The 21,113-nt window shown below is 44.4% G+C and overlaps 1 protein-coding gene across 1 annotated transcript in view; it reads left to right on the forward strand.

The window, feature by feature from the left end:
• Positions 1-21,113, forward strand: part of LOC144773748 (guanylate cyclase soluble subunit beta-2-like) — a 152,135-nt gene that overhangs the window by 97,120 nt on the left and 33,902 nt on the right. Inside the window, exons 8-11 of the mRNA XM_078658881.1 lie at positions 1,207-1,423; positions 9,458-9,778; positions 13,295-13,443; positions 19,782-19,928. Coding sequence (XP_078515007.1) covers positions 1,207-1,423; positions 9,458-9,778; positions 13,295-13,443; positions 19,782-19,928 — 834 coding nt within the window. The remainder of the gene's footprint in view (positions 1-1,206; positions 1,424-9,457; positions 9,779-13,294; positions 13,444-19,781; positions 19,929-21,113) is intronic.

The raw sequence follows: 21,113 nt of genomic DNA on the forward strand, positions 1-21,113 counted from the left end.
GACGGGTATGTGAGGCATCGATACAGCAGGGGGAGCTGCGACATTTACCGGAGCCCACTAGAGATGTGGTTCGGATATGGTGGAGAGCGGCTACACTACAAGGATAGAAGAGTAGGATAACGCTACAGACGCCACTGTGGGATTCCGACAACTTGAAAGAGCTGCGGAAAGTTTCAGGGTAGCCTAGATGGGATATTTTAGGTATTTCCAAGGTTGGAGATCTGTGGACAGAAGAAGGGATGATCTACAGTGACAGTTTGAAGACTCTGGGAGTCATTACCTGCGATATGTTCAGGTTAGGCATATCCTTACGAGATATATAGATTTATCTGAGGAGATAGTGGACTGGACCCGGCTGAAATACAGGGTCACTGGGACAGCTGTGCATAAACATGCTATATTTCAGATATATAGTACCCTCCTTAGTAATAGCCGACCCCTCTTATAAAGTTGAGGCAGCGTTGCAAATATGATCTGGGTAGGTTGGAAGATGATGATTGGGCTGAAACCTGTCGATATCCAGGCTAAGTTGCCGAAAGGGTTGGGCTACATGTGGTGCAACTGAAGATTCTACACAGGGCATACTTCACAAGGACAAGACTGTTTTGAATGGGGAGGGCAGTAAATGATTAGTGTCTTAGAGGATGTAACCAAAAAGAAATAAACAAAGAATTACTAAAGAAAAAAATCTTTTTATTTGAAACAAAAGGTGGAAATGTGTTCGATGAAGAACTGCACACTTAGAGCCAGAGTCCTTATTCGCGGTTTCACTTATAGTGCCAAACCATCCTTTACTGATTCCCTTTTTTGATAAAGACTTGAGCCCCAATTTGTCATAGTATTCCGGTGCCCTTGAGCCACACAAGGTGCCCCAAGTGCAACACAATGCTTTGTGGAAGAGGTGTGGCGCCGCGGCTAGGGCGACTGACTCTGGAATCTGGGGATCACGGCTCGATCCCCGGCACCGGCGGCAGATTAGCCCAGCACCATGTGACTCTGGGCAATAGCTTGCTTAATCTTCCCGACAGCCCCCAGCGCCTAGAGACCCTTGTGCGCTTTACAAATGTGGATTATATAATGTCAGATATACCGAGAAACACAAGGCTACCTTTTTCGGCCCTTTGTTGCTTGGTAATTCTGGAGTAACGCAATGCACCACTGCTCCAATAAGCCTGATTGTCTCTGCCTTGTATTTCCTCTGCCCAGTTAAGGGTGAAACAGGCAGGAGTAAACATACAGAAGTATGTTCCAGGACTGCAGGCCCTGGAGATCAGATTAAGCGACTACTTCACGATTGTGCACCCACAAGTGACCTTCACCATTTCCAGCATTTGCAAGTTCATCAACAGCCAATTTGTTTTAAAGACGAGAAGGGAAATGATGCCTGCATCATGGAAGAAGCAACCAATGCTGAAACTTCGAGGTAATTATTGCAGCTATTTCTACATACTTTGTCATATGATGCCCGAATTATGTATCTGATGCACAGTTCCTGTTTGTGTCGGGGCACACCCTTTACTGGGTGCACCTGGCACAAATAGTGGCAGTGTACTCCATTACTAGAAAATGCACTGCTTTGAGTGCAGGTGCAATCTGAGGCCTGTGTTGGGAGCAACGCTTTAGTGAAAGGCGGACCAGCTGCTTGAATCCCCCAGTCTGCCTTTGCCTGAAGGCAAAGGACCTGACATTGCTCTGAAGGGGGAGATGAGGTCCTGCTGCAGGCGGGTGTAGTGTCTGACTGCACCTGTCTGTAATGGGGAGACCTAGGTGTCCCTAGAAGCAGGGATTTAAGTGGGCCGGGTCCTGCCGGTGCTCAGCACCGGCCGCTCTAAAAAGCAGGTGCTGAGATGGGTCCCTATTGGGTTCTCCATTTTTGCCACAACCCTCAGGTTGAAAAAAGGTCTTAATTCTGTAGTAGTTAATGCATTTGATGTTTCAACAATTCTATATTGCGCAAATTTGACCTGAAGGTTTTGGAGCGCTTTACATGGGAAACAGTTATATTACACAGACATCGTTCATATTATTTTTGGTAGTCATTGTGATTAGTGATTTGATACAAGTGTGACAATTCAGCCTATTCTTGGCCCCCAAAGCTATAAAAATAGCTTGGGCGGCAGGTATTATTTGTTTTTAATGCATACTGAAGTAATAAACAATTGCTGGTCTGCCCATTTCTAAATTATACAAATAGCGCCACCTGTGGCAGCTGTCGTAAGTGCTGGTGTCAACAATTAAGTGCCAGGGCCGACAATTAACTGCTGGTGCCCAGCTCAAATTAAGCAGTGGCCAAGACCAAATTAATGGAAGCTGCATTGAAAGACAGATTGTCACAACCAATTCTAACATTGTAAGGTGTGGTTTATTCTTTCCAGGCAGCAATTAAAGCATTTACCTTTTAATTTTTGAAAATGTGGTCAGAACCATATTTGCAGTATATGGGTAGCCTGAGCTGAAAAGACAACAGGGGGGATTGATTAGATTGCTATCCTGTTCAGATACCGTAGATATTAGATATTAGATATACCTTTTTATTCCTCTACTCAGCTGTTGTGCATTCATAACAGTTACATTCTGTACGGGAGCCCCCCTGCCCAACATTCGATAATTGCTCAGCACAGGATGAAAGGCTGCTCTCTATGACTGACATGTGGGTGAGTAAGTGCTTTAACACCAATCTCCATTCACAAGCCAAAGATGCTGGAAGCACCCCCCCCAAAAAAACACATGATGGAGCTCGGAAGGGGAAAGAACATTAAAGACGACTTCTGTTGTTTTCTTGCAACATTTGTTATGCATTCAAAGGCAGCGGTGAAATGCAATTCTAGCCATCTGACAAACTGCTACTTATTCTTTTAACATGGAAACTGGGGTTTACTTTCCTTTCTCTTGATACAAACTGTGAGGATTTTGCAAAGTGAACCATGTGACATTCTTGCCGATTTAAAAGGAAAGGCTGTAGGATGTCTTTTCTGTTACACACACAACAAAATGTAAATACCTATATATGAACTGTAAAATATTTCAACATAAATAAACAGTTTCCACACATTAGTGTTTGTGCTCTATATAGTTGTATCTATATATATATATCCAGGGACGGAGTGGCCGTAGCGGGCATCAGGCGTTTCCCCAGGAGGCTGGAAGGGTTTTGCAGTAGTGGGGGCAGTTTTGTTCCTGGGGGATGGTGTCACCCAGCAACAAAAGCAAGCAGTGCTTCACACATGTAACACTGTCAGGTGAAACACTGAACGGAAGAATCACTCTTTTCCAGCAAACTGGTGCCAGTTGTCTACAGCCCCGCCCTGAGTTTTTTTTTTTTGCTGTTGTATTAAGCGCACAATCGACCCGAAGGTATTCGAATGCTTTACATGAGCACCTGTTACATTAAACAAGGACACATCAATTTATTTTTGGGAGGCAGGAATAGATTGCGATTTGCCCGGAATCATACAGCCTGATTCATGTAGCCAAAAGCGCTCGCAAAAGGGCCAGATTCTGAGAATCTGGCCCTTTGCGAGTGCGATTTTTGCATTTGGTATTCACAATCCCAAATGCAAAAATCGCTATGTAAGAATTCGCATATTTGCGAGGAATGGCATTTAAGGAATCTCTAATAGAGATTCCTCAAATGCTATTCATGACACAAAAAAAAATTGCGATTTTGCACTTTTGGGCCGCTATTTACCGAGAGGTCAGACCTCTCGGTAAATAGCAAAAACTCAGAAAAATGCTTTTAAAAGCATTTTTCTAAGTTGCATGTTGCACACACACATGTCCTTTGGACATGTGTGTGCGCAACACCTGTTCAAATGTGCATTTTAGGGGTGCTACAGGGTGTCCTTTGGACACCCCTGGCACCCTTAAAATCGCTATCTGATTTGCGAGTAGCAAATTGCTACTCGCAAATGAGGGATACTCCCCATTCATTCCTATGGGCCTTTTGGCCCATAGGAATGAATGGGGAGTTATTCCTTTTCCTTTTTTCCTTTATTCCTTTTTTTGCGAGTAGCAATTTTCTACTCGCAAATAGAGATCATGTAGGAATCGCTATTTATTTAGCAATTCCTACATGAATGCCGTTTTGCGTGTCCTCAATAGCGAGTCGCTATGATTCGCTATTAGGGCCACGCAAAACGGCCCGTACATGAATCAGGCTGATAGTGTCTTGGGCCAGCGAGAAAGTCAGTACCTCTGGCCATTACGCCACATTCTCTCCCTGCCTCCAGCACTTCTTTATACAACTGATAGTTGAAGGAGTCTACACTGAAGTTCACAGGGACTTGTGAACCCTTTTCCTGAGAAGAGCAATACAATACAAAAATGCTTTATTTTCATGATTCGAAGAATTTCCAGAAATAGTTTGCACACAGCAGTGTGATATATAGGCATGAATGAGCACCCATGTTAGGGTAATGCCTGGTCCTGTTTTATTATATCCATATTCAAGCCTAATTTCTGGGAGAACTGGCTCCAAGAAGCCTGGGCGCTGAGAAGGTTTGGAAGGCTAACCTGATGGAGCTGCTGCCTTCATTGAAAGAGCCGATCTAAAAGCACATGATAGCTGGGGGTGAGGTGGGGAGTAGAGCTTGTGCCCAGAAGAAGCTCCTCAGACACAGCAAGAGGAGGCTTGGTAGAGGAACTAACCCTGAATAAACCTCTAACTATTTAAAATGTGTTCTTTATTCAAATTCTTTATGAAAGGAATAGCCTTCCTTTCATAAAGAATTTGAATAAAGAACACATTCATTTTAAATTTGAAGAGCATTGATTGACTTCTCTTGGGAAAACAACTGGATATTTATGAATTATTTACACTGAGAATTGTGTTAAAAGCTTTGGAAAAAACTTAACATTGAGATGAATACATGTGTTGGTACTATTTGAAGGGTGCGGGCTACTTTGTGCAAGCAATTTTTGGAGAAATTAGGGAAATTGCCTCCTTCTTCTCTTTTATGGGACATAGGGGATTGCCTTCCAAGCTACTTGCACCTTCATTGTGTTGAGCATCACTTTTGGGATGTTAGGACTGGTGCAGGCACTAAAGCTTTGATCCTCATTCTTGTTGCCGTAAAATGTTAAAATAACATGGTGGTGGATGGAATGCTTGAATTATTCTCAGACACTGGCAATTGTTCGGGCCGCATCCCAATCCAACGTTTTTTGCCTACCATGTCACCTTGTTGTTGTTGCAGTTGATGCACCAAGTGCGATGGGCAATGTCCGAACGTGGGTTTCGTGCAGACTGTACCACTGGAATCAAGCTATACCTAGCTGAAGAGGGTATGCAACGGGGAAGTGTGGCTCAGGGGTTAAAGGCAGCAGACCCAGAAGCTGAGATCGGTCCTGGACCAGGGTTCAATTCCCCGCCTCGGCGGGTCTTGGGCTAAAAATTCCACAGACTCGAAAATTCTCGCCCCGGTGCCTCCTCGACTCACGGGTTGACACTCTGCAACTCTGGGCAATAGCTTGCTTAATCTCCACAACGGCCCCTCCTGGCGGGATGCCTGACTTTCACCTTGTGGGTACCCTGCTATCTCACAGGGGAATATCAGGACGGGTTCCCTAAGCAAGCGCCGGGACACCCACTGCGGGTAGCTGTGCGCTATATAAGCTCAACTACATTTACAACGAAATTTTTACAACGCACTACCATTACAACGCAGGTATTACCACGCATACCATTACAACGCATTGTGCTGGGGGGCGCTCTAGGGTAAGTAATAAGTTTAATTTTCTATCCAACACCTTCCCTAGTGTCCACGGGGACTGGAGTTGGAATAGAAAATTATACTTACCACTATCCAGCACCTGTAAGCGCTATGCGCTGTAACGGTATTCGTTGTAAATACCGCGTTGTAAAGGTATGCGTGGTAAAAGTATGCGTTGTAACGTCATACATCCGCTGAAGAGCCCTTAATAATAGCAAAACCAGTCCTAGGTTGTTTGTATTCCGTTTCAGGGAGGGCCTGGCTTGGCAGTTTGGCCTGAACTGTTCCCATTGGAGTGGGTAAAGATTGATTTGCATATGGCTGGGTCCAAAGAGGTGGCATGGTGGGGGGAAAACTATGGCTTGGGATGTGGCCTGAGTGATTGCCAGTGGCTTTCCACTTTCAAGCATTCCATTCATCACCTTGTTGCTGTTCAGTTGAAGTCCTAAGTGCAATGGGTATGCCCAGGCGTGAGTCCCGTGCTCACTGTGCCACTGGAATCAAGCTATATTTGGCTGAAGGGCCCATAATAAGGTCAAAACCGGTCCTAGGTTACTTATATTCTTGTTCAGGGAAGACCTGGCTTGGCAGTTTGGGCTGGACTGTTTCCATTGGAGCAGGGTCAAGCATGATTTGCATATGGCTGAGTCCAAACTGAGGTGGCATGGTGGGAGCAAAACAATGGATTGGGATGCGGTCCAAGCAATTTCTAGCAATTTCTAGTGGACAAGATTATTTCAAGCATTCCTTCTGTGACCTTCTTGTTGTTTAAATTATAAGGGCTGGGTAGACGAGACCAAATGACATGCAGGTAGCGAAAGGCTCACAGCTCCAAGAAATGTTGTGTGCCAGTTTCGGACAGAGTATGGGTGAGGATCAGGTTGTGACCACTACAGGTTAACCTCAGGTTTTGGCGCATGCAGAGGAAGAACGTATATTCTGTCTATTAAGTGGATCAATGAATACCTCAAGACACAATAACCAGAATGGATGAGAGATACCAGAAAGGCTACTAAAGACCAGCCCCACTAAAAGCGCATAAAGCTGAGAAACTGAAGAATATTCTTCCTGCATTCCGCTGATATGTTTTAGGGACCATTGGCCATGCGCCGAGGAGATGTCCAGTAGGAAAGTGAAGTCAAACAATGTTCTTTCATTCAATATATTGGATTCCATGGATTATTGTTGCTTTACCATGGGTTGTGTCTGCTAAACGCACAAGCATATAGATACGATGGAGCAGATTTACAGATTTTTCAAGCAATGTAGCACAGCAATCATAGTTGCTGTGCTTGGCTTCGTGACTAGTGGAGGGCAGAACAATGCCATTTCTACTAAGATATGATGTTGTGTCCTCTCTCCCCCTGCACTGCTAGGCACCAAAGCACACACCCGTGCATCATAATGGAAGGGTGTGTGAGTTTCATCAAGCAGAGGCTTTGTACCAGAAGATGATCCTTTCAGAACACAACAATGCTTTAAAACCTTCCTCACTTTATGTGTGTGCTTGGGAAAATGTGGAGAGTGTTTAAAAGTTGCTTCACAGTTACGCCTACCTCGAGGATACATACATTTTCATGCAAATCCATGTCTACCAATGGGAGTAGATAGGGATTTACATAAAGACCCATGGGTGGTTATATTGAAATGTCCATGTACCTCCCACGGAACACCACCTTGATGCAAAATGGCACAAATCCAGATAAGTGTTGGAAAGAAAATGCCACCACAACACTTTGAGCTGGGTTTGTATTACAAAAGTAACACAAACACGGCAAAAACTCTTAGCACATCTCAATCAATCAGGCGTTTGTATAGCATGGCTACTCACTTGTGAGGGTCTCAAGGCGCTGAGGACGGGGGGGCTGCTGATCGGGTGTGGAGGTTTAGTCGAAGAGCAAGGTCTTGAGGTCCTTTCAGAATTGGGTCAATGACGCCGATTGCCTGAGGTGGAGGGACAGGGTGTTCCAGGTCTTGGCAGCGAGGAAGGAGAACAATCTCCAGTACTGGTCCTGTCGATCCCTGAGACGGAGGCCAGGGCAACTTGGGCAGAGCAGAGTTGTCTGAACTTAGGGGGCAGGTTTCAGGATGAGTACTTCGGTCTTGTCCGAGTTCAGTTTGAGGAAGTAGTCTTTTATCGAGGTAGCCACGGCCTTTCTTCCGCTATGAAAGTTGATTCTGGCGGCTGTGGGTTCGTTGGTGAGGGAGAGGATCAGCTGGGTTTTTCGACGTAAGGGACGATGTTGAGTCCATGTCTTCTGACGATGTCTGCGAGGGGAGCCATGTAGACGTTGAAGAGGGTGGGGCTCCGGGAAGAGCCCTGGGGCCCTCCACAGCTGATCTCTGTAGGTTCTGAGAGGAACGGGGGTAGTCTGACTCGCTGTGTTCGGCCAACATGTATGAAATATGGAGCTATACTCAAATCAACAACTTTATGATTTGCAGACATTTCACAGCAGGACAAACACTGACACATTTTTTACTCAAGAGTTTGCCCTACAGTGTTTTTTTGGTTTCTTTTAATCGGGGTGTACCCCCTCATCCCCCCATGGATGTATGATGGGATCACACATTCAGATGTAACACATGCTGGTACAAAGTGAATGGCATTACCATGCATAACCTTTACCACACATTCTGTTGTAATGCATGCTGTTACAACGTGGCCATTACAACGCAAATGCCATTACCATCCATAACCTTTACCACGCACGCCTCTAGGACTCTGACGAGTCTTGGCGGTGGGTCCAGGGGGGAATGACTCTGTGGTGGGGGAGTGGTAGTGCACTCCCTTGACCCTTCACTGTTCATGAGGTTTTTGCCCGGCAGTTTCAGGCTGGCAAAACCCTCATGCACAGTGAAGCTTTTTCCAGCCCCAACTGAACTGCTGGGGCTGGAGAAAGAAGGCACAGGCACAGGCTCCCTGTCTGCCTGAGAGTACAAAGTCCCAGCGCTCAGGCCAATCCTGGTGCTGCTTTAATGCAGCATCATAATTGGCAGCAATGCAGTCTGGGAGCCTGTCCCAGAAGCAAGAAGAGCGCAATGGATCAGACGCTAGGAGACGGCAGCAATCAGATACATTTCTTTATTTTTTCTTCTTAGGTTGTCCCCCGATTCCTTATCCCTCCCCCCCCTGCCCAGCTCTCTCCTCCAGCCTGCCCCGCTTCTTTTGGCAGGGGATAGGCTGCTGCTGTTCAGGAGCAAGGGCCAATCACAACCTGCATTACCTTTTCATCTGTTTTCCTTACCACAGTAATTTCGCAATGAGCTTTAGCCTCCCACAGAAACTCCAAAAAGTATTTCAGCATAGTAGCCTCCCATCACTCCAATATGACTGACTTCGTCATCCACCAATGATATAAAAGGAACACTCCTCCCATATAACATTCAGTAACCAAAGCCACAAGAAAGATAAAGCCCTACACAAAACAGGACAGGGAGGGATGCGAACTACACTGTGGCAAGGAAGACCGGGACTCAGAGTAATGAAGATTATTGGTAAGTAACCAGGGCATGCCACAGCCTCTATAGGACCACCCACCTATCAGGCCTAAATTCTGAGTCTCAGTGCTGGTGTATCACCAGCAGGGGTCAGCGAAACTCCCAAATTACCCCAATTCATAGAAACAGCCAACCTGGCACAACATGCACCATGCACAGGAATTATAACAAGCATGTTCTGTTCCATAAAGTGGGCTTTACATTAATGTGATTTACTAACTACACATTAATGACCTCATTCACAGGACAGATGACTTGGATGGAGTCTCTGCAGTGCATGCTGTATGTGTGCTCCCCTAAGCTGCGCAGCCTGCAGGAGCTGGAGGAGCGCCAGATGCACCTCTCAGACATCGCGCAGCACGACACCACGCGGGATCTCATCCTGCTCAACCAGCAGCGGCTGGCTGAGATCGAACTGTCCAACCAGCTGGAGAGGAAGAAGGAAGAGCTCCGGATCCTCTCAAAGAATTTGGAGATTGAAAAAAAGAAAACCGAGACCTTGCTCTACGCCATGCTGCCCGAGCACGTGGCCAACCAGCTGAAGGAAGGCAAGAAAGTGGAAGCAGGTACAGAGCTTTGTTTACTTCCTGATTGTATTAGCACATGGGTTCTATTTGAAGATGGTAAGAACAGAAAAGAAAATGATTGCTATTGTAACAAGTACAGTACATTTATAAGTGTAGCCGGCAAGGTGACTGAGTGATGTTTGCCGCTGCCCAGCGGCACAGCACGACTGTCACTGACCCAGTTGTAAAAAAGTAAAATGCTGTTGCTATGCTCCTGTTGGGATTTAAAAATGATAAATAGGGTGCAAAGGACCTCTCAAACCCATGGACTCTAACTTACTACACTTATCACACTACTGGTAGGTACTTGATTCACTGCTGGACAGGGGACACAGCTTGGCGCGCAGTGATATGCATCCATCCTTTTGATTATTTCTGTAACATATCTAGATTTTTGAATTACATTGCATTTCAACATCACTAGCTACTTTGTTGAATCCAGAACACGCTTTATCCAACATCTTATGCATACATGTAAGCAGTGCTGGGCAGTTTTCTCCCGGTTGTTGCGTGACAAAGTGGCGTCATACGTCTCCCAATTTATAACTGTCCACATCCGCAATGCACCCCTGTGTACCTTTCGGCATGTTTGGCTCAGTCAGAATCAGATGCCTGAAGTGCAGTGCAGGTCTTCAGCTCTGGCCCATGGCCCATGTTGTGGCCTCATACCTTTAGTGGGTCAGAGCTCAGTGTCAACCATAGCTGCCAAACTTTCCAAATCCATGCATGACTAGTTAGGTCAGTCCCCTATTTTTCTTATAATTATGAGACTTGTAGTCCTGGTTTTATACTGGGTTAAATAGGACTACATGTTTTCAAAAACTGGGACTGCCCTAGCTAGTCACACATTGAACTGGGAATCTTGGCAGCTGTGGCTACTGGGAAGCCACATGGGGAGGTGGAGTTAGCTTATGTGTTGCAGGGGACCACAGATTTGAACCTTGGGACACAGAAAGATGCATAGAAATAATCCTGTGTTAGAGATGGCCAATGTATGACCTGTGTCTGAGAGCGGAATCCAAGCAAGATATTCAGGATAGTTACAGACTATGCAAACTATTCTCATTTGCAATAATTGTATGTAAATTTATCACATGTGGATATCCTGAAAAATAGACTTGAACCCGACCTGTCTACCACGTAGTTATAAATGCCATGTGTCCATCACTTCCTGGTTACCATTTGTCTTTTTCCGCTCAGAGCAAGAGGCAACCAATGGCTGATTTCCAATGGTGCCCGGGTTTGAAAAACAGTAACTTTCATGAAAGGTTATTAAAGATGAGAGTGGGCCCTGCGTGTTATAGGGCCATCATGTGTATAACGTAGTTATCACTTCAGAACTAGTTCAGGGAATAAAAAAGATTGGATCAAGTATTGTGAAACGCCTTAGTGCAGGATCAAAATTTGGAGCAAAGATCAGAGTTGGCAGTGCAGGATGGCAAGGATATAGTGTGTGTCTGCAGTTTGGAGTTGCTTTACCTCACCAGTCATTGGCAAGAAATACCTAACCAAAGACATCTTGCTTCACTGCAAACTTGCGAGAAAACAATACTTCCTGTTTCAGCCCTATTCTAACATCACAAGAAAAATATTTACACAGGCAAAGTCGAAGGGAAACACTGCCACCAAGGGACCAGTGGTGGCTGGCAAGGATAGGGGTGGCGGGGCGTAGGGCGGGTGGGGAAGGGTGTAAGAAAAAAGAAAATTATACTTACCTCCTCGCCGCATCTCTCCTCTGTTATCGCTCCGCGTCCGGCTGGAACAGGAAGCACCCAGGTTTCCCTAAGCCAAAAACCAAGGCCGCCTTGCAGTGTTGTGATTGGTCTGTGCGACATGGTTCGGTGCTCAGATGAGGACTGGGAGCCTGGGCATGTTCGCCCCCCAGGCTGATTATCATTTTATTTTTCCTTTATTAACACTGTGAAAAGCAGTGGGGTGATGCTCCACTGCCTTAGTGTATAAGCCACCACTGCAAGGGTCGGTTAATAATGGTGAATATCGCAAAACTTTCCTTGCTTAAAAAAAAAATGTGAGATCCCAAATAAATATTCCTGTGTAACCTACACAATTCCTGTGCCATGTCCAAAAGGTGAGGTGCAATCATTTAAGTTAAATATCACCCACAATAATAAAGCATATCATTAAGGCATAAATAAGCTGATGGACTTCTCACACCAAAGTCTTCATTCATGGCTCTTCGAACAGTAGCAGCATCCCCACCCCACCCCCTTCAGCGCCTTGAGACCCTCACAGGTAAGTAGCGCGCTTTACAAGTACTCTGATTGATTGATTGATTGATGAATGCAGACATTTCATCTACAAAGCTAATTCTGGGTAGGATTCTGTCCCTGGGCCTGTGAGTGTCAGTACAGCAAACTCTGAGCCTGATAATTACAGGCAAGATGATACTGGACACTTTTGCATTTTGCAAGGGCAGGCAGAGGCTGTGGTTATCAGTACCACCCCCTTGTCACAGCAAGCGGGAGCAGACAGTGCGCCTCTCTGGCAAGTCTCCCCTGGAACACCGCCCCCACATCTCACACCTGTTTCTTCAGCAGCGGCCGGTGTAAGTAAGAATGGTTGGGCGGTGGGGCCGGATGGGGGGTGGATTTATACTGACAACGACGTCAATTCCCCCGTCCCTTTGGTCGCCTGTCGAAGACTCCCAAACATGGACCCACAACCCCACCTGATAATTTTTAACGCCATTCTTGATAATATGCCCCCACATTCTGACAATTATAACCTATCTTCTCAAAATGAGGTTTAACAATGAGTCTGTGAATTCCAAACAAATGGAAACTTCCACAGAAGTGTAAGTTTACTTTTGTGAATCAGGTCTTTTCTCTCTGTTCTGAGAAGGTGTAAAATGGCAGCAGTTTTCTCTTCAATATTGGAATGAAATACATGGAAAATGGCCTGGTGTTACTAGATCCGAACATTCATTCCTCATTTGGAGAAGATAGGTTATAATTGTCAGAACGTGGGGGCATATTATCAAGAACGGCGTTAAAAACTATCGCCTCTTTAGCGGCAGAAAACTGCTGCGATAATGGGCTTGATAATATGCCCTGGAGAATTCCAAGAAGCCCATCTTCTGGTGTGAAACGCTGGTGTTTTCTGCCGCTAAAGAGGCGATAATTTTTAACACCATCCTTGATAGTATGCCCCTCGGTGCGGATTTACAGCTGGAATCAGAGATATCCTCTCACTAAATTCAAGCACACCCATAATAAGGGTCTCACTGTGGGTGCTGTTTCCAAGAAGCCAGTTATGTCAATGCCAAAGCTGCGTAGGAAGGATTTTAAAGTCCATTCTGTGATATAAAGAATTATTTTAAAGTTATATTATATTAAATGTATAATGATTTCATTTTGGTTTAGGCATTCATACAGACAGTTAAGGCATTAATATTGCTTTAAAATAAATTAATACATTTTACAGTGCTTTAACACTGTTATTCTTTGCAGTGTAATATCTGTTTATCTAAGTGCACATTGTGTATTTCCTTTGCAGGGGAGTTCAGGCGGTGCACTATTTTATTTAGCGATGTTGTGACGTTTACCAATATATGTGCAGCCTGCGAGCCAATACAAATTGTGAACATGCTGAATTCTATGTATTCAAAATTTGATCGTCTCACCAGTGTTCATGATGTGTATAAGGTAAGTACTGCCCGCTCTGATCTTTTGAGCACATGCAATTGGACTTGTATTGAGTGGGGTATAGAGTGATGTCAGTAGTCATTGGCTGTATACTTTATAAGAGCACACAAGAGCTCTTGCTTCTAAAATTGATGGAGATAAAGTTTCAATGACCCCTAAATTGGTATGAACTATTACCTTACTAACAGAAAGTGGAAGCTTGTTCCAAATTTTAGAACCTACAATAGCGAGAATCAGCGACCTCTTTTTGTTTCCAAGTTCAGTACGCGCTTTGGGACCGTGCAAATGGAGGGAATATAATATGCAAGTCTGTGTATCATAATGTACCATACCATGACACTCCACACCACAGTGTAACAAAACACAATATCATATAACATAACATGACATAACATAATATTATAACATCAAAGAGTGAGTATGCTCTCATCAATGGATCTATAGCTTCTAGATGTATTGTGGCGTTCTATGTTCTGCTCCAAATACGACAGGACTATTTTTCCTAGACCCATATACATAAAGTGTACACTCGGTGGACTGGTCCGACCACCACGCCATCCTCTTTCATATCAACCACCCAGCTCTTTCCCTCCCACCCACCCAAACCTCCCCCAAGTGGGTCAGAAACTTATCGAAAGTCCCCCCTGACAAGCTACAAGATGCTCTCAGTTCACTCCTCCCGAGCTCGACGGAGCTCCTCTCAACCTCGCTCTATCACTCCAACCTGGAGTGCGTCCTGGACCAGCTGGCACCTAGAAAACTAAAAAAAAAACAGAAGCATTCCCTCCAGGTCTTGGTTCTCCACTGACATCAATGATGAGCGCAGACTCCTAAGAGCCATGGAAAGATCCTGGAGGAACAACCCCACTGCCCTCAACCGGGACCAACTCAAAACAGCTCGCAAAACCTACCTTAATCATATCAAGACCAAAAAGTCATCCTTCTCCTGCTCTGCTTTAGACGAGGCTAAAAACAGCCCCAAAGAACTCTTCAATATCATCAGGAACCAAACCTCCATACCTATGACAGACAGCTTAACTGCGTCCAAATCCCAGTGCGACGACTTTGCTAACTTCTTCAATGAAAAAATTGCCTCAATTGACCGATCTTGCAGCGATCATTCCGTCCTCACAGAGTTGCGCCCCACTGCTTCTACCCACTCAAGACCAACCACTGCAGCCACTCGCTGGTCTTCCTTCCAACCCATCCAAACCGAAGCGATAAGCGATCTCATTGCCATCGCTAATCCCTCGTCTCACTCCCTTGATCAGCTGCCCTCGAGACTGACCAAAGACCTGAAACTTACTCTAGCCCCTATCTGGGCCAAGATCATCAACAGCTCTTTGAGCGATGGCTCCATTCCTGACTGCCTTAAACTAGGTCAAGTCACGCCACTCCTAAAAAAACCTGGCCTCGACCCTACGGTCTTGAACAACTTCAGACCAGTGTCGAACCTTCCGCTCTTATCGAAAATCTTGGAAAAATGTGTGCTATCTCAGCAAACCCATCACCTAGAGATCTTGAATCTTCTTGACCTACACCAATCTGGGTTCAGAAAGGGCTGCAGCACAGAAACCGCAATCCTCAATGTGATGTATGACCTACACATGTCTCTCGACTCCAACCAATGTAGCCTCCTCATCCTCTTAGACCTCTCTGCAGCGTTCGACACAGTGGATCACAACCTACTACTCAATGTCCTACAGAAGAGAGCGGGTTTGGAAAAAACAGTTCTCAAATGGTTCGCCTCCTTTCTCAACAACCGCAGACAAATTATCAAATTAAAAGCTCCAAATCGGACCCCCTCCTCATTACTAGAGGTGTCCCACAGGGGTTAGTACTCTCTGCACAACTTTTCAACATCTACATGGAGCCCCTCACTACAATTCTAAGGAACTCCAACATCCCCTTTCACCTCTATGCGTACAACACACGACTCTACCTGGAAACCACTTCGATCGCAGACATCCACAGACTAAATGACACACTCATAGAGGTCCAACACTGGCTCTCATCCAACCACCTCAAACTTAATGAAGAAAAAACAGAAGTGCTCCTCATCTCAAACAAAAGTGAAAATCCCCAAATACTCGAATGGCTCAAAGCCTTAAACGCCCTCAATGTTCCTCTTGTTCCTACAACCGCCGTCAAATCACTGGGGATCACTCTGGACCCAAAAACGGGACATGAAAGAACACATCTCTAAAACTGCCAAAAGTGCTTTCCTTAACCTGAAACTTCTCTACAAACTTAAACCCTCCCTCCCCTTGAAAGACCTGAAACAGGCCACTCAGGCACTGGTACTCTCCAGGATTGACTATGGCATTGCTACTCTGACTGGAACAGCCAAATCTCATCTAGGTCCTTTGACTGCTACCCTTAATGCAGCAGCTAGAATGGTCATGGGAACTAAGAAATATGAGCACATCACCTCGGCTCTCAAGGACCTGAAATGGCTTCCTATTAACCTACGAGCCAACTTCCGCACAGCCTGCCTCACACACAAAGCCCTGCATACAGGTAAACCGGAATATCTGGCCAATAAACTCAAGAGAGCCGGTCAGTCCAGGACCCTCAGAAGCTCCAACATGCTACTAGTCATACCTCTGAAATCACAGAAACGTAAAAGATCTAACAGGTCCTTTGCGGGAAATGCTCCAAAGATATGGAACTCCGGGGCATATTATCTAGTAAGGGCGTTACATTATCGCCGCTTTTATCGGCAGGAAACTGCCGATAAAGCTGCGATAATGGGCTTGATAATATGCTCTATGTATTCCAATCGAAGCCCATGTTAGATGTCTTTACATCTAACATGAGCTTCGATTGGAATTCATTGAGCATATTATCAAGCCAATTATCGTTGCTTTATCGGCAGTTTCTTGCCGACAAAAGCGGCGATAATGTATCGCCTGTCCTTGATAATATGCCCCTCCATCCCTCCCCACATCAGGATGACCGCCTCCTTCCTGAAATTCAAGATACTACTCAAAGCCTTCTTTCTTGAGCGGGCTGGATCGTAACGAGAACCCCACGTATGACTTTGATAGTTCACTATCTCTTTGGTCCTAGCGAGAACCTGATGACTCTCCCTTGATCTCCGCCATGTCGCCCTCATGCTGATATTGTATAGACTTTTACTTGCTACCATGTTTTCCCATACTCTCCCTACCTTGCTTCGACCTACCGGTTATGTTGATGCTTATTTGTATCCTTTGTGAAGCGCACTGTTACCTTCGGGTCTAGCTAGCGCTATACAAAACTTAAATAAATTAAAATTAAATTAAATACTCGGAATATCGTCTGCAGTGGCCTGGTCTTATTTTCACTTCTTACTCTTCATGGTTTTAAGGGACGCTTTGGAGACATCTCTGATTCATAATCATGGGTATAGTCAATTCTTGGACTGAGAACCTACCGGATGATAATGCAATGCATTTTGGCTGAGATCTAAAAATTAGAAAAAAGATTTTTTCCTGAAACATAAGTCATCTACCTTGAATATACAGCAAGTTTGTGTAACTGTGGGCTAAGATTTCTTCTTCTAGAAAGTCTGGGTATGAAAGAAAATAACATTAGTTATCTCAGCATTGAGATGCAGTCAACTCTGGGGCAACCACTTTTCAATTCACATTTGAAAACGAATTCAGATTGACATATCACAGCTTTAGAGCCTGCTACCAAGAGCTATAATGCTTCTTAAAGGCCTTGAGCCTGAGCTATCAAACCGAGTTGCAGGCAAGGGCCTGTGACGAGAGAGCGATCCTTTAACAACCAATACTAGTGGAAGCAGAAGGGCTATAAGGCTATTCGAACTCTAGGGGTAGAATGTTCTAAATTTAAAAGGGAGAAAAAGAAAGATGAACATTGCAATGTTGGAGCAGAAGTCTTATACCAGCCATTATCGACCCAAAGCCACTTCATGGTCATCAATGGAGCTCCCAGCATTCCAATGTTCTAATTATTATTATGCCCAGTGGCTACAGAGACATTCTTAAGTATTGTTGATTCATCAGGGGTTCCTTCACAAAGAATGTTTATTCAGGCAAGTCATACCTTTGTGCAAAAAAAGTGATATCTGTGCTTGAAAGTAAGAGAATGCTGATTCACAGACATAGGATTTGCTGATTGTTCCATATGGAGATTAAATCTATGACTGTAGAAAATCCACCACATGTGTGGGTTGTCCATAGTACCAATTGGTTGGGGAAAATGATGTTCTCATGAGAGTGTTAGATAGTTGGTATGAACAACTTGATGAACACTTAGCTATGTGGATGCTCAGAAACGATTGCAATGCAGTGTGTACATTTCTAGCAATTCTACAACTCTTTCAAGTAGGTGTAAGTGGTTCAATAGTTTCAGACAAGAGTTCTAAACTCCCTCATATTTCAAGGCTTATGGGGCAATGTTTTTTTCATATGAGTAATGTTTTCTATGTGAAAAAAGAGGAAAGAATAAAAGTTCGATTGTATGCTTACCCTAATCTAAATCTGGGAGATTTTTCTGCTGTACAGGCAAGCCCGAGATGTGCCGTAAGGGCTGACGAGAAAATACCAGGGAAATAATCCAGAGTTTTCCATAACATACAGCTATAATTTTTGAGACTCAACAGGAATGTGAAAAGCTACCTAAATCACAGGCGCATCAGTGCATGGTATTTCAGGATTTCGATAATTGGTCCCACAGTCTATAATTCCTGATCAGCTCGAGCAAAGGGCCCTTTTGGTACTCTCCAGCAGAGATTTGAGGGGAAAAAAGAGAAGGGCTTTGTGGTGTAATAATGTGTTAGATGTGTTCATATTTATGCTCATTGTGTAATGAAATGTCCAGGTTCCAGGAGAACGTTGAGGCGGGAGAGAAAGAGAAGTCATTGGACCTGGATGTTTCCTCCTGGGCTCGGTTATATACAGCTTATGATAATACATCTTTGTTCCAACAAAACTATATTGGTCAACCTGACGGTGTTTTTGTGGTCATTGACACATCAGAGGCTTTAATTGGATAATGAGGTGGTAGCTCCTAAACCAAAGAATGCATAAGAAATGTCTTTTACTCCTGCGATGAGTTCCAGGCACAGATAGTTCACTCTGTTGAAGGTGGTGGAGACCCACAGTCATCTCCTTCAGCAGGCGATCCAGATTGTCATGGTGGGAGTCACCCTGATGTGACTGAACATCTAAGTGGTTCGGATCTGGACTACCAAATAAAGCAGTAGCTTAATGCCAGCTGGTTGCTGGAACTTGGGCAAGAAATTGTCTTTGCAAGAGGGGTTTTAATTGTGTTTTTAATATATGATAGTGATGTTTTTAAGTAGAAGGTGTTAATGATTAGAAACAAGATGGCGGGTTGGGGTAAATGAAGCCACCCAAGGACATTTCTGCAATACTCTCTGTGTACTCTCACTTCTCAGTTGGAAAGCTATGATATTAGGGACACTAAGAATGTGGTGAGTGTGTGATGACAGTTAAACAGAGTTGTGCATGGAGGAGCTTCTGTGCATTCGTGCTCCACACCACAGTAGCTCTTAATTAGAATAAACGTCCTTTACTTCATCTGCAACTTGTGTAAAATTACTACACAATTAGTGGCGACGAGCAGAGTTACTGTGGTCGGACCTATGCTACCGGTTATCTCTCGACTCACACCGTTTCCGCATGATTGACACCACCCCAGAATCTGTAATCCAACGTTGGAACTGCCTGTGATTTTGACATAAAGGGGCGAGTGCACGTCTGAGACAGGAGCTGATGGTCCGTTGACCGTTGCCCCACTGCCATCCTATCGTACCCCGTTAGTTACTGGTGGGTGACGCTTACACTGTATTTTGCTGTATTTTGGCAGCGTCTTGTCACCGACTTGGTTTAACTTTGCTGGAGGATTGAGCATGCATCCATTGCTTTCTTTTAACATTGTTGTTGTCTGAGGGGGAAAGAGCAATTACCGACTTGCCCAAATGCATAAAGCTCTCTGTGGTATCGACTCAACCAAATCTACTCTCATTCCATATTCCAAAAGCAGCAAAAAAAGCATTCACTTTTTTTGCTCCATTGTTTCGAACGAGTGCAGTTTCTAAAATATCCTGCCTGCAAAAAGTTAATTTTGGAGCAAATACCATCCACTTTATTTTGAATATCATAAGCAGCAAAAAAGTGAAATTGGACTTCCCATGATTGTTTGCACCAGTGCAAAATATCTGTGATAAAGCCTCTTGTCTTTGCAATGTAAAGTGAGATTTTGTTGGTCTTTGTAAACTTTGTAACAGTTATGTTTGTTGTGAGCATGCAGGAAAGGAGTCTAAACTTGACTAACCTCTACCACCCCATGTGCCCTGGCAGGTGGAGACGATTGGTGATGCGTACATGGTGGTAGGAGGTGTGCCAATTCCTGTTGCAAGCCATGCTGAGCGAGTAGCCAACTTTGCCTTGGGAATGAGGATTGCTGCAAGGGAGGTGACAAACCCGGTAACTGGGGAACCTATCCAAGTAAGCAAGTCAAGTTTGGACATGAACCACTAAAATGTGAACTAATGCATAGAAGATACTCTCAGAGTTGTAACAAATGCAATAGGGAAGGTGAAGGTGTATGAATTAGGGGTCATATCCTTAGGGTATTCTAGTGCTCAAAATCCATGATCTGAGTGGATACTCACACATCAATGAAATTATACCAGTGGCTGGAATGATATATCCCGTTTAGTGTGGTGGGAATGAGAAATGTGAAAAAGGATCAACCCTGACATCAGATTCACTCTTCAACCTTGGTCTGGTCTGTGGATCCCTGCATCTGTGTATGTCACAGCATGGCAGTGCCATGGTCATTTGGGATCAGATGAAAACTGGTTCCTTGGCAGTTGAGGTTGAGAGAACGTCTGCAGTTTCTTCATTTTCCGCGTATGACCACCATTCTTTGTTCTCTGCATCTAACATGTCCTTTTTTCTCTCTAGCTTTGCCAGCAGCTTCTACCTCACCTGACACAATCGTTGTTCCTTCCATGTGTAAGACCTGCTCTTTGGCCACCAATTTCAGAGATAGCACAGTGTGTACCTGATCAGGCACAATACAGTAGACATTGAGGTGCCACTATTTATATGTGAGCATTCTGCACAGCCCCTTCCCTTTGATCAAAAATATAAATTATATGAGAAAAAAGAAAACAGTTACGTACCGATTCATAATCAACAAATGCAGAGCCATACACAAATATGTACATTGTCCGCCACTTAAGGCCTCTTTGCCAGTAGACCCTTATTTGATGGAAGACATAATATTTTTTTTATCAATTTCAAAGACTCTGTCCCATGGTTTCCTTGCTAGACTTAGCTAAGTTGAACATCACAGATGACCATCAAACATGCTATTGTTATCTATAAAGTTGGAAGACTAATCATCCTGCTCACAAGAATGAAAGATGTTAATGCCACCTGGCATGAAGCTTCTACTGGTTAACCAAAGGCGACACCCAAATCTTCTAAGACCAACCATACAGGCTAACAATAAATCTTTTGAACTTAGGTCTTTTTTGTCTGTTACGAGAGCACAGTAGATGCACTATGTATAAACTTTTGAAAACCACAGTTTTAAAAAACCAACTATAGCAATACAAACCAATTGCGTCTCAAATTGATCAGGATGACTTATCAGTCTGTATAAATTGGACAGTTGTGTAC

Source organism: Lissotriton helveticus, chromosome 8 (genome assembly GCF_964261635.1).
Source record: "Lissotriton helveticus chromosome 8, aLisHel1.1, whole genome shotgun sequence".
Taxonomy (NCBI): Eukaryota; Metazoa; Chordata; class Amphibia; order Caudata; family Salamandridae; genus Lissotriton; species Lissotriton helveticus.